This window comes from Chiloscyllium plagiosum, unplaced genomic scaffold (genome assembly GCF_037043375.1).
Source record: "Chiloscyllium plagiosum isolate Xiang-an unplaced genomic scaffold, Cpla_swu_hap1 HiC_scaffold_7, whole genome shotgun sequence".
NCBI lineage: Eukaryota > Metazoa > Chordata > Chondrichthyes > Orectolobiformes > Hemiscylliidae > Chiloscyllium > Chiloscyllium plagiosum.
The window spans coordinates 21,463,647-21,481,503 of record NW_028270145.1 but is presented as its reverse complement, the minus strand read 5'-3'; the positions used below and the strand labels follow the sequence as shown (position 1 = coordinate 21,481,503).

The 17,857-nt window shown below is 43.4% G+C and overlaps 1 protein-coding gene across 4 annotated transcripts in view; it reads left to right on the top strand.

Moving 5' to 3' along the window:
- The window catches only part of orc2 (origin recognition complex, subunit 2), a 32,247-nt gene extending 15,754 nt beyond the window's left edge, over positions 1-16,493 (top strand). For 2 of the 4 annotated variants that reach the window (XR_015757613.1, XM_087988806.1), the window contains 3 exons: positions 43-104; positions 1,035-1,153; positions 2,126-3,035. Coding sequence is in view for 1 of the 4 variants with exons in the window: in XM_087988806.1 (XP_087844932.1) it covers positions 43-104; positions 1,035-1,153; positions 2,126-2,212 (268 nt within the window). In the remaining 3 variants the exon portion in view is untranslated. Of the gene's footprint in view, positions 1-42; positions 105-1,034; positions 1,154-2,125; positions 3,036-8,632; positions 8,652-15,848 lie in introns of those variants that run through there. The other 2 variants (XR_015757611.1, XR_015757612.1) reach the window with 2 other exon arrangements.
- Positions 16,494-17,857: the final 1,364 nt, after the last annotated feature.

Sequence of the window (17,857 nt, the reverse complement as noted above, 5' to 3'; positions counted from 1 at the left end):
CTCTTATGTTCTGACACATCCTTTCTATTTGTTGTGCTGCAGGGGAATATTTAAACTCTTGGCTCGGTTTCAGTTGGAGAACAAGGATAACTCGTACTATCCAGGTAAGCACAGGTGGTGCATAGAAATGGGTAGGCGAATGGTTAGGATGAGAGATGGAGGTGTGGCAGATGGTACAGCCCTTCACACGCCAAGCACGGGTTCATGCTGCGTGGAGAGGCGAGACTTGTCCAGACACTTGCTGCCAATCTCAAGGGATAATACCCATGTGGGCGGTGCTGGGGGTGCTCCCAGGATTTGCTGCACAAGCCTGAGTGTTTTTGATGGGTCATTGGACTGGGGATGAAGATGACCCTATGTCTCTCTCTATTCCGTGTGATGTGGGTGTTGCTGGCAATATCAGCATTTATGACCCCTCCATAATTGCCCTTGAAGTGAGTGGCTTGCTAGGCCACTTCAGGAGGTTGTTAAGAGTCAATCACATTGCTGTCGATCTGGAATCCAATTTAGTCCAGAGTAAATAAGGATGCCAGCTTTCCTTTCCTTACAGGACATTAGTAAGTCAGATGGGTTTTTCATGATGGGCGGCACGGTGGCACAGTGGTTAGCACTGCTGCCTCACAGTACCAGAGACCCGGCTTCAGTTCCCACCTGTGGAGTTTGCACATTCTCCCCGTGTCTGCGTGGGTTTCCTCCCACAGTCAAAAATGTGCAGGTTAGGTGAACTGGCCATGCTAAACTACCCGTAGTGTTAGGTAAAGGGGTAAATGTAGGGGAATGGGTCTGGGTGGGTTGCTCTTCAGAGGGTCGGTGTGGACTTGTTGGGCCGAAGGGCGTGTTTCCACATTGGAAGTAATCTAATTTAATGACACTTCGCATGGTCATCATGATACAGGCTGGCTTTCAATTCCAGATTTTTTATTAATTGAGGTCTACCAGTTGCTGTGGTGTGATTCGAACCTATGTTCTCTGCATGTTAGCCTGGACCCTCTGGATTATTAGTCCTGTCACTAATACCAACCTTTTGTCCTTAGGTTTATCCTTTCAGGATTTCTACCAGCGATGTCGAGATGCCTTCCTGGTGAACAGTAACCTCACCCTGCGGGCACAACTGACTGAGTTCCGAGATCACAAACTCATCAGGAATAAAAAGGTGAGGCACAATTCGCCCGAAATATCCCCCTGAGCCAGCGAACAACTCTCTGCCCCATGGTGTACACCACACCCCTGAGCAGTTCTCCCTCTTAGCTGCGGTCTGAAAGTCTGCAACGTGCCTGTTGTGTTTGGAAGTCACTGCCACGCACAGACCTCTGAGATCTGCATGGAGGAAAAAGGAATTGGAGGGAATGTAGCCCCTGAGCCAGTGAGGGACTCATTAATGTACACTGCCTTCAGCCAGTAATCAGTTGAAAGATTCCTGCTGTAATGATGCTGTCACTTTGTGGGGTTATTTTGTCCTTTTTTTTAAATTGAGGAGAGGTTGTAAGGCAGAGGTACTGAGCTGGCTAGTTAAAACCCTTGTGTAAACTGCTTGAGAGGCCTGAGGTTTTTGTTTAAACAGCTTGAGTGGGTTTTTGTTTTTAGTAGCATTAGAGGCTGTGGGGGTCTCAACAGAGTTGGAAGCTTCAGTGAATGTCTCCTGGATTAGAGAACTGCATTTGAGAATCTGTGTCTGAATTTACCGTTTAACCAAGGGATGTGTTTATGGGATGTTACTATATTGCAACATTTAATTAGCAATGGTTACTGTATCTAATATTCTGTTAAGTTTTCCAACAGTTGTTATTCCAAATTTGTCTCTCTTTTTGGTTGTATTTGCCTTTAAGAAAACATGAGGGTCTAGACTACCTTTTTAAAATATTTTCAGAAAGTCTGCTCTGGTCCATAACCCTGGTTAATTTCTACCATCCTCCAACTTCCCATTTGAAGCCCCGGTGGTGCTCTGCTACCCTGCCTCAGTTCGCACTCAATGAGCTTGTTAATCGATGGGAAAAAATGAGAGCACATCCCTCTCCACCCTGCTGGCGGAGGAGCCATGTCTTACTGTCAGGAATTGTGGGAAGCAGGGTTGGGTTGCTTGAGTGGATCAATACCTAATGTATCCATTGCTGTTTACTTCTGCCAGGGTGCTGATGGTGTTGAGTATCTCATCATTCCTGTTGACATGGCAACGCTGACTGACTTCCTTGAAATGGAGGACAAGGAAACCTAGATGGAAGCGTGAGATTTCAGGGGATGGATAACCAACAGCTCCCAAATTCCAGGAGTGACAAAATCCCAGACTCCAGTCTTCAGTGGCACATGTTTGATGTGAGGTTCAGAATGGAAATCTACACTGCAGTGAGCTTTGCCACTTGTTCAATGTCCCAGTGGCTGGTAACCAGGTTAACCTTCATGGCTCTGTGAGAGTTCGAGAGACTCTGTTTCCTGAGTGAGTAGTGTCAGCTTTGTGCGGTTATTACCTCAGATTATCTGTTTTGCCTAATGTTGCGAGACGCATCCTATAATTATTTTGCTGTGGAATCTGTCATTTTAAAACCAGAATCCTTGTTGCCTACATCACACTGTTGCAGATGCTGTTGTTATTTGCCAAGTTCTGTAGAAAAGAAAAAATTCTATTAAAAGATATTTTATACTCTGCCACAGACTGTATTTTAGGAAGCGTATTGGGGTTGGATTTCATCACAGCACAAGTTCGAGGTGACAATAGACTACAGTTCTTACAAAAACCCCTTTGTGCACAGTCCTTAATATATATTAAAATTCCATTACTATGGTGTTGCATATTTTATCTGTAATACACAAAGTTTTGAAGGGCTTCTGTCGTGGGAAACAGGAGATGGGTAAAAATGTGCTAAGTGCTGGGTAATACTTCTGATGGGGTGTCTGTCTGGTTTGCTTCCATAAATAGGAGGTGTTAGTCCTTTTGTCTTTTAAGTTAGCAAATATTGGTAAAAATGCTAGGCCTATTTGCTCTAAATAAGTTAAAAATTTATACCCATACTTAATAAAAGAATAAAGTACATTAAACTGAACTGCAGCTGGGTTGTGAGGTTTATTTACAATTTGGCAGTGTGAGTTTCATTCATTCATGCAATTTCATGGAAGTGCTGTTTCCTAAAGGGATAATGGCCCAGTTAAAAGGTATATAACAGGTACTTAATCTATTAAGGTCCAGGAGATGGTTGATAAGAGCTGATTAATATTATAATGTTTTGTGGAGACTCGATATTGTTTTATATGCTACACTTATTCAGAGGTAAATGCTATAGCAAGGGCTGATAAGGTGTGAAAATGCAGTGAAATATTGCAAGCTGATGAGTGAATTAATGAAGAACCTATAACACAATATCTCACACCAGCCACAAGTTTCCTTTCCCCTCTCTGTCAACTCACTCAGGCTGAACCAGACTCTTTCACAGCCTGCACTTTATGGCTCCAAAGAGTTTCTGATCTGTATCCTCCAGGACAGTATGTACATGTATTTGGAAAGGCAAGGACTGTCGAGGGATAGTCAACATGGTTTTGTGCATGGGAAATCATGTCTCACAAACTTGATTGAGTTTTTTGAAGCAGTAACAAAGAAGATTGAGGACAGAGCGGTAGATGTGATCTATGTGGACTTCAGTAAGGCGTTCGACAAGGTTCCCCATGGGAGACTAGTGAGCAAGGTTAGATCTCATGGAATAGAAGGAGAAATCGCCATTTGGATACAGAACTGGCTGAAAGGCAGAAGACAGAGGGTGGTAGTGGAGTGTTGTTTTTCAGACTGGAGGCCTGTGACCAGTGGAGTGCCACAAGGATCGGTGCTGGGTCCACTGTAATTCGTCATTTATATAAATGATTTGGATGTGAGCATAAGAGGTACAGTTAGTAAGTTTGCAGATGACACCAAAATTGGAGGTGGAGTGGATAGCGAAGAGGGTTACCTCAGATTACAACAAAATCTTGATCAGATGGGCCAATGGGCTGAGAAGTGGCAGATGGAGTTTAATTTATATAAATCTGAGGTGCTGCATTTTGGGAAAGCAGGACTTATACACTTAATGGTAAGGTCCTAGGGAGTGTTGCTGAAGAAAGAGACCTGGGAGTGCAGGTTCATAGCTCGTTGAAAGTGGAGTCGCAGGTAGATAGGATAGTGAAGAAGGCGTTTGGTATGCTTTCTGTTATTGGTCAGAGTATTGAGTATAGGAGTTTGGAGGTCATGTTGCGGCTGTATAGGACATTGGTTAGGCCACTGTTGGAATATTGCGTGCAATTCTGGTCTCCTTCCTATCGGAAAGATGTTGTGAAACTTGAAAGGGTTCAGAAAAGATTTTCAAAGATGTTGCCAGGGTTGGAAGATTTGAGCGATAGGGAAAGGCTGAACAGGTTGGGACTGTTTTCCCTGGAGCATCTGAGGCTGAGGGGTGACCTTATAAAAGGTTATAAAATCATGAGGGGCATGGATAAGATAATTAGACACAGCCTTTTCCCTAGGGTTGGGAAGTCCAGAACTAGAGGGCATAGGTTTAGGGTGAGAGGGGAAAGATATTAAAGAGACCTAAGGGGCAATGTTTTCACAGAGGGTGGTACGTGTATGGAATGAGCTGTCAGAGGATGCGGTGGAGGCTGGTACAATTGCAACATTTAAGAGTCATTTGGATGGGTATATGAATAGGAAGGGTTTGGAGGGATATGGGCTGGGTGCTGGCAGGTGGGACCAGATTGGGTTGGGATATCTGGTCGGCATGGACGGGTTGGACCGAAGGGTCTGTTTCCGTGCTGTACATCTCTATGCCTCTATCCTGTCCAAGACCTCTTTCCACTTCTAAGATTACCTGTCACCATCCCCGCTTCAACTCATCTACTTCTAAAACCCTCAACCGTGGTTTTGTTATCTCTCGTCCTGACTCAAGCGCTCCAACCCATATCCTCCAGAAGCTTAAACACATCCAAACCTCTGCTGCTCACATTCTATCATGTACCAAGTCTCATTTGTCCACCATCCCTATGTTCGCTGATCTACAGTGGCTTCTGGTTTGATGATTACCTCCAACTTAAAATGCAAACCTCTTGTGGCCCTGTGCCCCTTTTATCTCTGAACCCTCTGCATTCAGTACTCACCCACATTGTGTTTTACATCAGTCAGCTATTGACAGCAAAACTTTCAGATGAATGCATTCTAATCTTTTGAATTCTTTCTCCTGGGGCTTTCCAATGCATTACTATTTCTCCGTTTCTGTGTTCAAGCTTTTGGTATGCTATGCTCGTGTCTCCTGACGTGCGTCTGTTTATTCTTGTTTCATAGCATTCCTGCAAAGCATCATGTTTTATTTTTGAAAAGAAACTGTTCCTAAGACGTGGGCATTCCTGGCAAGACCAGCATTTGTTGCTCGTTCCCTGGTTTCCCTTGAAAAGCTGATGGTGATAGGCCAGTTTCTTGAACTGCTGCAGTCGGAGGGGATTTCTGGCTTTGGACCCATTAACAGTGAAGGAATGGCAATACTTTTCCAAGTTAAAATGATTTTTGGCTTGCAGGGGAACTTTGCAGCTGATAGTGCTCCCTTGCATTTGTTGCTCTTGCCCTTCTAGGTGCTGGAGGTCACAAATGCTATTGGGAGATGCTATATAAATGAAAGGTTGTTGGTGCAGAGGATGCAGCCTCCACAGTAATTAATTTCACCAATACAGAGCAAAACAGATGGTGTTGGAGAGCGAGGAGCAATGAGCAGAATTACCACTTGAGGGCAGTCTATCACCATGAGGGGAGGCTCTGTCTACACCATCTCAGCCATTTAAATAATGCCACGCGCATAAGAAAATAGACAAACAAAATCCCAGTCCTGATGCAGTCCTGTGGACTGATGCAGTGTGAGCAGAATATGCTATATTAGCTGTGGAAATGTCAGTGACCATGGCAACCTTGCTGGTCTCCCTTATAGGAATTCCAGTGGCATGCACACCAGCTCACAGCCTCCCACCATGGTCAGTGTGGAGTTGACTTCCCAGACTTTGCAGATAATTGAGGAATGTCAGGAGAGTGCAGCCAGCACTAATGAAAGGACTGTGATCCAGTACAGGATTTTTCACTTTCTCCTTGACAATTATAATTTTCTTCATTTTTGCTTTCTGTAACTTGGGCTCTTTGAAAGTGTGGATAATCAATTAGTTACTCTGCCTCCAGCTTAACACTCTGCACCGAGCAACCCCTCCCACATCAGGCAATCTGTCATTTTCACGATTCGGAGATGCCGGTGTTGGACTGCGGTGTACAAAGTTAAAAATCTCACAACACCAGGTTATAGTCCAACAGGTTTAATTGGAAGCACTAGCTTTCGTATCGACGCTCCTTCATCAAGTGATTGTCACCTGATGAAGGAGCGTCGCTCCGAAAGCTAGTGTGCTTCCAATTAAACCTTTTGGACTATAACCTGGTGTTGTGTGATTTTTAACTTTGTCATTTTCACAGTATTCACTTTTTGCAAGAGGGGTGACTCTGCAAACACGGCAAGTTAGTGACGGTGAGGAGATGGAGTGCCAGGGTCTTGAGCTGACCACTGAACAGTCAATTCATAAGAAAGAGACTGGAGCAGAAAACAGTTCAACACAGTAAAAAAATGGCACTTTAATAAGAGATGCCACAGCGAGATCCTTTTAAAGAGGACTGAGTAATTTATCTCCAATTCCTACTTGTTCTTCCTGACCAGACCAATTCCTTTGGCCTACAAAATTCTCCAGATTACCTGTTGTCTATCTGGCTGGCATTTTGCCCTTTGTTCACTGCAGGACTCCTGCAGCTGTCAACCTGCTCAAGTGCTGCCTCTACGCTGCTTTGTCTTGATCCCTGTACTTCCTTCCACTGTTGGGCGTTGCCTCCCCCTCTGTCCCTAATTTGCATTTTAAACAGGAAAGCATGCAGTTTTGACTCTTACCTGACCTGCCACACAACTAGTTTACCATTCAGATTAGATTCCCTACAGTATGGGAATGGGCCCGTCAGCCCAACAACTTTACACCGACCCTCCGAAGAGGAACCCACCCAGACCCATTCCCGTACGCTATATTTATCCCTGACTAATGCACCTAATGCTATGGGCAATTTAGCATCACTAAACCACCCGACCTGCACATCTTTGGATTGTGGGAGGAAACTGGAGCACCCGGAGGAAACCTACACAGACAATGGGAGAATGTGTAAACTCCACACAGACTGTCACCCAAGGCAGGAATCGAACCCAGGTCCCTGGCCCTTTGAGGCAGCAGTGCTAGCCACAGTGCTGTTAGTTGTGACTAGACTAATTAATCAATCACTAGCCAGCCCTGCCTTCCTTTACTAAAGCATTGCATTACTCTGACAGCTCCTTGCAGAACAAAGATAACAGCCAGCTTCTTTACCAACTCCCTTGGTGCTGGTGGTGTTGCAGTAAACTCACAGGACTGGTAATCTAGAGCTCCTGAATAATGCTCTGAGATGTAGGTTCAAATTCAATCAACCACTTTCCATTGATTAATAAAACTGGAGCTGAATTGTCTGATGTCTGTGAATTGTTTTTAAATGAAGCATATGGACAAATCTTGATTGTAGCAACAACGTTGAATATTATCTCAACTTGACATCCCCAAGACTTGGCCTCAGCCAAAGGCAGGAGGACTTCCCTGTTTTCTGTGGCTTATTTCTCTTCGAATGGGTAACTGACCTGAAGTTATAAGTTTGAAGGGAGCACCACTCCACATCAAGCAGAGCCACCCGTGACTCTTCCCCGTTCTTACTGCCTGCCAGTGGTCTGTTGGAAGGATTGTAGGTTGCCAGTCTCTCTGTTTGTGACTACATTGTGAACCCATCTGTGGCCTTGAATCTTGGCCTGGTAACTCAAGTCTTGACTCTGGCTCTGAGTCAAGCTCCACATTTGATTTGTGCTCCAGGACAAAGCATGTTCATAACACAGCCAAAAAAAGTTGGAATAAAGCTCTATGTTCCAGAGGAGCTTGGACTCCCTGGGGCAAATGTAACATATCCATCAATCTTCACACATTTCCATTCCATCCCCAACCTCCAATACCTCTCCAAAGTGCTTAAACTTGTTGTCACCTCCCAAATCTATGTTCACCTTTCTCAAAAAGTCTCCAATTATTTTTTTGTTGTTGTGGTTGCACCAATAAGACATCCTTAATTAAAGTCGTAAGTTGCATTCCATGTGACTGGGGGATGCTACCCTTCTCAATTTGTCTTTCACCTTTAACAAGCTTAACTAGACTTTTTGCCTGTGTTGTCTAGCTCAGTGAGACTAACCCTCATCAATCTGCTGTTGCAGTTCATTCAATCATTCAATGTAACACCACACTGAAAGTGAGCATAGAGCCCAGGGTTTAATTGTTTCAGAAAACCTGGTCCATTAGAACTCTGAGGGTCGCCATTCCCATTAGAAACAAACGTTGCAGGCCATGGATGGTAGTCATTATAAAAGAAATGGGAGCAAAAATCTATCAGGCCTGCTCCACCATTTGATACTATCTTGGGCTTTAACTCCACTCTCTGTCCATTTCTCTTCTCCCTTCATTCTCTGAGAGGCCAAAAAAAATCTGTCTCTAATATTTGCGTATACTTAACAATTCAATGTAGATGACACCTTTGTAATAATTAAAAACACAGAAATAGAGAACACACACCGGATCATCAACGCCACACTCACAGGAATCCGATTCACTAGAGAGGAAGAAAAGGACAACCAAGTCCCATTCCTAGACGTGATGGTACAGAGAACATCAAACGGAGAATTCACCACAAAGGTAAACAGGAAAGCCACACACACAGACCAAGTCCTAAACTACGAAAGCAACCACCTCAACACAAAAAAAGTTGCATCAAGACACAGTTCAAAAGGGCCACAACACATTGCAGCACACCAGAACTGCAAAAAGAGGAAGAAGAACACTACAATGTATTCGCCAAAAACGGATACCCCCGCAATTTCATCAACAGATGCCTAAAGGAAAGACAATGGAATGAAGACATGCCACAACCCAAAGGACTAGCCACGTTACCATACATCAAGAACATTTCTGAACTAACAGCCAAACTACTGCGACCACTAGGACTCATAACAGCACACAAATCAACATCCACTCTCAGACAACAACTCACCAGGACAAAGGACCTGATACCCAGCATGAACAAAACTAATGTAGTGTACAAAATCCCATGCAAGGACTGCACAAAACACTACATAGGACAAACAGGAAGTCAGCGAACACCAACTAGCCACGAAATGACACGACCAGCTATCCTTAGTAGCCACACATACGGATGACAAGCAACGTGAGTTTGACTGGGACAACACTACTATTATAGGACAAACCAAACAGAGAACAGCCAGGGAATTCCTAGAAGCATGGCACTCATCCACAGATTCTATCAACAAACACATTGACCTGGACCCAATATACTGGCCACTGCAGTGGACAGCTGGAACTGACAACTGGAAGTGACAGAGACAAACCACTATAAATGTCGGAGGAAACGTCACAGAAGCGCTTCACAGGAGGCTCCGAAGCACTGAGAATGTCACCGAGACAGGGGATGAAACGTCTGCAACACAAATTCCCAGCTCGGCGAGCAGAACCATAACAACGAGCACCCGCGCTACAAATCTTCTCACAAACTTTTAACAATAATGTATTGCTAACCCTCTGATGTAGATAAATCCAAAGTTTGATAGTCCTTTGAGTGAAATAATTTCTCTTCCTTTCAATCCTGAATGATCAGCCCCTTACCCTCAGACTGGGTCCCTATGTTTGGATTTGCCAATCATTGCAGTCAATCTCTCACTGTTTGTGGTATCAGGCCCCTTCAGAACCTTGTATATTATCATGGAATTGCCCCTCGTCCTTCCAAACTCCAGAAGATTTTGGCCTCATTTACTCAGTCTCTCATCACAGGAGAACCCTGCCCCCTCCATCTAAGGGACTAATTTATTGAACCTTTGACGCACAGACCTCAATGTAAATACATCTTCATTATTGGGATGTGTGTTTGGATTAATCCCCGAGCCACGTACTCAATCTGTAGCAATCTGTCCATCAGCCAGTCAAATATAGAGGGTGAGCTATTGATGTGATTATAATGCAGCCAATCAGTAAAGCTAACTGAAGAGTGTTAGCCCCAGGGAGGATCTGTGCAGAGTGGAGTGATGCCTGAATAGAAATAAGAAAGATAACCTAATCACATCCTCTCACAATGCTCTTTGTGCCGTGGTACATATTAAAGAGAGATAGCACCCTGCGTCTGACAGCCATCTGCAGTTAATTTATTGTTGTACTGTTTTTGAAGTAATGAGACCAGTCAAGGTTAACTCAATGTTCCCTGTGACAGCTGACTGTCTCATGTTTCCCCAGCGCCCGGTTATAGAAAGTGACCAGCTGCATTTTAATAAGACTTTCCAGTCTGAAACCTGTACACAGTAAGCAACTGATCTGTTTGTATTTGGAGATGGTGAGTTGGTGATGTGAGCTGTTTGAATACAGACTAAGGGCTGATGAAATGTCACTAGTCCCTGGAGTACAGAGCCACAGCAGGTTACAGGAGACTATTTGGTACACCACATCCATCAGTCACTTCCCAACTTTTCCCTCTCAATCCTGTATTCTGTTTTCCTTCAAATACTTCTTCACTTTCCTTTCAAAATCTCTGCCTCGCCACTACTTGGATAAAACATAACTTCAACAATCCACTATGAATAAATTTCCCCAAACCTCTTAATTTGCACATCAATTTGTAGAAGGAGATTTTAGCCTGGTGGTATTATCGCTAGACTGTTAGTCCAGAAACTCACCTAACGCTCTAGGGACCAAGGTTCCAATCCTGCCACAGCAGATGGTAGAATGTGAATACAATTAGGAGAATCTGGGAATTAAGAATCTACTAAATGACAGGGCCCAAACCATCAGGGCAAAAGCTAAGGCTGAAGCATTCGCAACAATCTTCAGCCAGAAGTACCGAGTGGGTGATCCACCTCAGTTTCCTCCAGTGGTCCCCAGCATTACAGATACTAATGTTCAGCCAATTCAGTTCACTCCACGTGATATCAAGAAACAGTTGGAGGCACTGGATAATGCAAAAGCTATGGGCCTTGACAATATTCCGGCAATAGTATTGAAGACGTGCTCCAGAACTTGCTGCTCCCATGGCCAAGCTGTTCCACTGCAGTTACATAACTGACATCTACCTGACAATATGGAAAATTGCCCAAATATGTCCTGTATATAAAATGCAGCGCAAATCCAACCCAGCCAATTACCGCCCCATCAGTCTACACTCGATCATCAGTAAAGCGTCATCAACAGTGCTATCAAGCAGCACCTGTTCAGTAATAACCTGCAAAATTCTACCAGGACCATTCAAGCTCCTGACCTCATTACAGCCTTGGTTCAGACAAGGACAAAAAAAGCTGATTCCAGAGGCAAGGTGGAAGTGACAGTCCTTGACACCAAAGCTGCATTTGAGACTGTGTGGCATCAAGGAGCCCTAGCTAAATGGGAATGGGGGAAACCTCTCCACTTGCTGGAGTCATAGCTGGTACACAGGAAGATGGTCAAGATTGTTGGAGGTCCGTCATTTCAGCTCCAGAACATTTCTGCAGGAGCTCCTCAGGATAGTATCCTCGGCCCAACCATCTTCAGCTGCTTCATCAATGCCCTTCCCTCCACCATAAGGTCAGAAGTGGGGATGTTTGCTGATGATTGCACAATGTTCAGCACTATCCATGACTCCTCAGATATGAAGCAGTTTGTGTTCAAATGCAACACAATCTGGGCTAAGGCTGACAAGTCACTGGCTGACAAGTAACATTCCTGATGAAGGCCTTATGCCCGAAACATCAACTCTCCTGCTCCTTGGATGCTGTCTGACCTGCTGTGCTTTGCCAGTGCCACAATTTTCGATTCTGACTCTTCAGCATTTACAGTCCTCACTTTCTCCAAGTAAGTGACTGACTGGTAACTATGACTATACCTAACAAAAGACAATCGAACCACCGCCCCATGGCATTCAATGGTGTTGCTCTCACTGAATCTGACGCTATCAATATTCTGGGGGTTACCATTGACCAGAAACTCAAGTGGATTCACCACATAAACACAGTGGCTACAAGAGCAGGTCAGAGGTTCGGAATACTGTGGCAAGTAACTCAACTCCTGACTCCCCAAAGTCTGTCCACCACCTACAAGGTACAAGTCAGGAATGCGATTGAATACTCCCCACTTGTCTGGATGAGTGCAGCTCCAACAACATTCAAGAAACTTGACACCATCCAGGACAAAGCAACCCGCTTGATTGGCATCACATCCACAAACAGCCACTCCCTCCACCACTGACACTCAGTGTGCACTTCCTACAAGATGCACTGCAGAAATTCACCAAAGATCCTTTAAGACAGCACCTTCCAAATCCAATACCTCTTCCATCTAGAAGGACATGAGCAGCAGATACATGGGAACACCACCACCTGCAAGTTCCCCTTTAAGCCACTCACCATCCTGACTTGGTAATATATCACCACACCTTCACTGTCACTGGGTCAAAACCCTGGAATTCCCTTCCGAATGGCATTATAGGTCAACCTATAGCACATGGACTGCCGCACTTCAAGACAGCAGCTTATCTTCTCAAGGGCAACTCGATGCTGACCCAGCCAGTGACACCCATGCCCACAAGTGAATAAAATAAGAATTATTCTCCCCTTATCACTAACCACTCCCACCAGAGAAAATAATGTTTCCCAACTTGCTATAACAAATTCTTCAAAAACTTTGATATACTGTAATTTCCTGACATGATGCGTAAGTGGTCCTCCAGATAAGGTGACAGTGAGTTGCCTTCTTAAACCACTGGAGTTGATGTTATACAGACACTGTCACAAAGATGTTAGGAAGCGTGTTTCATGATTTTGACTCAGCATCAACGAAGGGACAGCTACATTGTCCCATGACTGGGTGGTTGCAGCTTGGTGGAGCTGTTCCCAAGCTGCTCATGTCCTACTGGGTGGTGGAGGTTGTGGGTTTGGAGGGGACTGTCACAGGAACTTTGGCGAGTTACTGTCGTGAATCTTGTAGCTAGTACATATGGCTGCCACTGTGCATCAAAGGTGGAGATTAATGAATCTATGCTATTTGCCTCTGCATGTGGTCCCTCCCCATACCTGTAGTCTCCCATTCCTGAGGGCATCATCCTGATAAATGTACAGCACGTCTTTTATGGATTTACTAGCCAATATTTTACACATATTGAAAATTGAGAAATGAGTTAAGGTTTACAGGGAGGTCTTTTAGATTCAAAATCATTACTGTCAATAGAACTGTCCTTTGACGTCCCTGCCCGGAGACATTTCTCCCACTGAAATCATCTGGTGCTGAGAAACTGATTAGCATGGGAACGAAAGCAGGCTGAAGATCACATAATATAATGTGATCTGTATTTATGGAGATAAAAGAGGCAAGGAGAGTAAATTATCATATAAAATAAAAAGAAACGCAAAAGTATGACAAATATATATAATGATTTTATGTATATATGTATATATATATATATGAGACAATATTCGGTTAATTATAAACAATAACACCAGGCCAAAGTAAGATGGAATTCCACTACTGGGGAAGCTATAACTATATATATATATATATTTAAAAATGTAGTCAAATCAAGGGTAGTGTTGATTAGGGACCAGAAAGAGATCTTAGGAAGCAGATGACATGGATGGGGTATTCCATTGATAATTTTGCATCTTCCTATCTTCTCAAGAAAACATACTGTCACCCATTTAGAGAACCATTGACAAACCATTGAATGTCTATTGACAGGAGCATTTACGACATAATTAGTGGATCTATGGACAGAGCTAAGGAGAGATCACTGTCATAAGGATGACAGCCATGGACTGAACCCCATGTTCTGGCATCTCCACGAACAGAAACACTGAACAAATGCTGGAGGCAACCATTTTGAATGCTATGTCATGGACAGAATGATTTAAAGATCTTTTGTTAAAGTTTCAGAGAAATGGTGTCAGAACCATGGACATATGTATTGACAATTCCACGATGGAATCATTGCAGATCTATTCACTGTGTGATGGATATAATCTGGTTATAATCTGGTTACTCTGGTTATAATCCTGAGAGATACAGATAGAAAAATGTGTCAGATTGATGGTAGAATAATGGATAGTTACACGGACAAAAGCATTAATAGATTAGTGGACAAAGACTTTAAACACAAATTGACAGAATTATTGGCAAATCCTTGCATAGATTTGCTGTTAATTAAGAATCTGCCAGGGAGCTTTGACTACACAATCTCGAAGATATATGACATTATCATAAAGGACGAGGGTCCACTTCACAGGAAGCTCAAGGCTGAAGTAAAGCAGCATTGAAAAAGAACTGGCTCCAGTATTATGCCCAGCCCCCACCATACTCATTGATGGAGCCATAGACTGTTGCATATTGCAGATTCTGAAAGACAACCATAAACACAACCAAGTGTCAAACCACAGGGACACAGACTTAGCTAAAACGTGAAGTAGGCAGAGTGGTACACACAAGTGAAGGTTGGAGCATTCCTCAAAGTCACAGATAAAGGAATGGACCCAATCAAGGACAGTTCCACAAGCACATACAGAACCATAGACAAAGCAATGATTGGAGCTGCAGTCTGAGCTATCGAGAAAGTCAAAGCAATACAAATACAGTGTAGTGGAAAGTATTTTTTAAAAATGATAGATATGATGCTAACTCAGCATATAGCTCCACAAACCAAAGTTTTCATTTGTTTAGTTCTTCAAAATAGTCAACAAATGAGACAAGAGACAATATTAGGTTAATTATAAACAATAACACAAGGCCAAAGTAAGATGGAATTCCACCACTGGGGAAGCTATAACAATCACATGTGAATGTACACCCGCGGCACTCCAGGATATGTGTCTATGGCAGAGGTTAAGTGCAGTATGTAACAACCCTAAAGAAAGGAAAGCCAGAAGATAATAGGAAACAGTTAAAGACTGAAGGTGAGTTTAGGCATTAAGGATTCCACTTATACCCAGGTGAAAATGTTGTTGTAGCTGCTCAAGAAATATATACTTGCAGCATTGTCCAATGGATTCAACATAAAAAGGAGCAAAGCAAAGGAAATTATATCCTCCTTTCAGTCTAATATTATTTAACCAGATCATGATTGACCATCTCCATCAAATCTACTTTTCCATCCTGCCCTTTTACCCTTAGTGCCCCAACATATTTTGATCTGTCAATGAATATGTACGATGAGTAACATTCCAAAGATTCACAAGCTCCTAAGTAAAGAAATTTCTCATCTCAGTCCTAAATGGCCAGGTCTTTATTCTGAGATTGTGACCCATAGTTGAGGACTCTGCACCCAGGGAAAACACCCTCTCAATATCTATCTCTGCTGAGCTCTAAGGAGAGTTTATAGATTTCAAAGAGATCATCTCTAATTCTTCTAATGCCAGAAGTTTATTCCCCACAAACTCCCTTTGATTCAAGCCCTTTCAGCCCAGAAATCAATCTAATGTAGCTTCTTACGACCTCTCTGAGACAAGTTACATACTTCCTTAAATAAGGAGACTAAAACTACATACAAACCAAAGTTTGAAATAATCATTCTTTATTCTGCAACACCCTCAGAATGAAGGGTAATGCATTTCAAATTGTATCAAGATGGCAGGGGAGTAAGGGAGGGGCAGAGCCTGGGGCTCATCCACTCCTGTCGATTTTCTTTCTCTTTTCTTCCTTTTCTTCTTTCTACTTATGCTCTTTCTCTCCTCTTTTTTTCTGTTTTCTTTTCATTACAGTGTGGAGGGTGAAGGAGGAGACCTCTGGCAGCAGCACCAGCAATACCAGATTGAAGCAGACACAGCTCCATCCCGGCCCAAGGTCTCCCAGCGAGCGAGGAGCAAGCCCTGGGTTGACTCCCCTGCCTGGCCCCACAAGCAAGGCCGAGGCTCCAGGTCTGCAGTCAGGCCCAGGCACCTGAAGGAGCAGAAGCATCGGTGAGAGGGACGGACACCGAATCGGCCTGGAGGAGCAGCGGATGGGGAACAGGAGGTATCCCCGGCTCGTGGCCCCAACTCAGAATGGAGGTGGTGGAGGCCCATAACCAAGACCCCACAGCCTGCTACAGAGTCCCAGCAGCAAGTGGAGGAGCAGCAGAGGAGGAACAAGAAGAGAGAAAGATGAACTCTATTGCTGTAAAATCTTGTATCGCATTTAGTGTTTCAAGATGATGCCAGAGAATGGTGACACTTTGCATATAACACATTAAAAAAAACACTTTTCACTTTATTTTTGCATACATCTGACAATAAATCTAAATCTAAAATTACTCATTGCATGTGAGTTAACATGTACATGGCTCAAAGAAACTGAAATCCCACTGAATCTCAATCTTCCCTAATCTCTTACTTTGAAAAAGAAACTTGCTTTTCCATCCTTCTAATCAATTTTTAAAAAAATTAATTCACAGTATGTAAATTCACACATCAATATATATTACCCACCTCGAACTGCTTTGCATAGAGTGGACATGGGTTGCTTTTTATAACCATATAACAGTTAAAAATTTTCTATGTAATACTTCATTTACTACCTTCTTGCCTAATCACCTAACCTGTCGGTAGTTCTTTGCAGCTGCATTGCATTTCTTACTTTCTCACCTAACATTACATTATCAGTAAACTTGGAAAAATTACATTTTGTCCTTCACCATTGATGTTGATTGTAAATAGCGGGTACCCTAACATTGACCCTGGCAGAATTCCACTGATGAGATATTGCTATTTTGAAAATGATCTATTCATTCCTATTCTATTTACTTTTACATGACTAATCCTCAATCCATGCTGATGGATTGCCAAATCCTTCAAGCAATTATCTGGAGTTACACTGTTTTGCGGCACCTTGTCAATCATCTTCTGAAAAACCTAAATATACTTAAGAACATAAAACATAGAACCATACAGGCCCTTTGGCCCCCGATGTTGTGCCAACCTTTTATCCTCCTCTAACCTACATACCCTTCATTGTACTATTTTCCATGTGTCTATTCAAGAGTTGTTTAAATATCCCTAACGTTTCCGACTCTACTCCCACTGCTGGCAGTGCATTCCATGCACCCACCACCCTCTGTGCAAAGAACCTATCTTAGACATCTCCCCTAAACCTTTCTCCAATCACCTTAAAATTATGTTCTTCATGATAGACATTTCCGCCATGGGAATAAGTCTCTGGCTATCCACTTTATTTGTGCCTCTCATCATGTTGTACACCTCTATCAAGTCACCACTCATCCTTCTTTGCTCCATTGAGAAAAGCCCTAACTCCCTCAACATTTCTTCATAGACATGCCTTCCAGTCCAGGCAGCATACTGGAAGTCTCCTCTGCACCCTCTCTCAAGCTTCCACATCCTTCCTATAATGAGGCAACCAGAACTGAACACAATATTCCAAGTGTGGTCTAACCAGGTCTCTAGAGAGCTGCAGCATAACCTTGCAGTTTTTAAACTCAGTCCTCCTGCTAATGAATACCAACACACCATACACCTTCTTAACAACCCTATCAACTTGGGTAGCAACTTTGAGGGATCTACGGACATGGACCCTGAGATTCCCCCTGTTTATCCACACAATCCTGCCTTTAACCCTGTATTCTGCATTCAAATTCAACCTTCCAAAGTGAATCACTTCGCACTTTTTCAGGTTGAACTCCATCTGCCACTTATCAGCCCAGTTCTGCATCCTGTCAACGTCCCAGTCCAACCTGCAACAGCCCTCCACACTATCCACCACTCCACCAACCTTCATG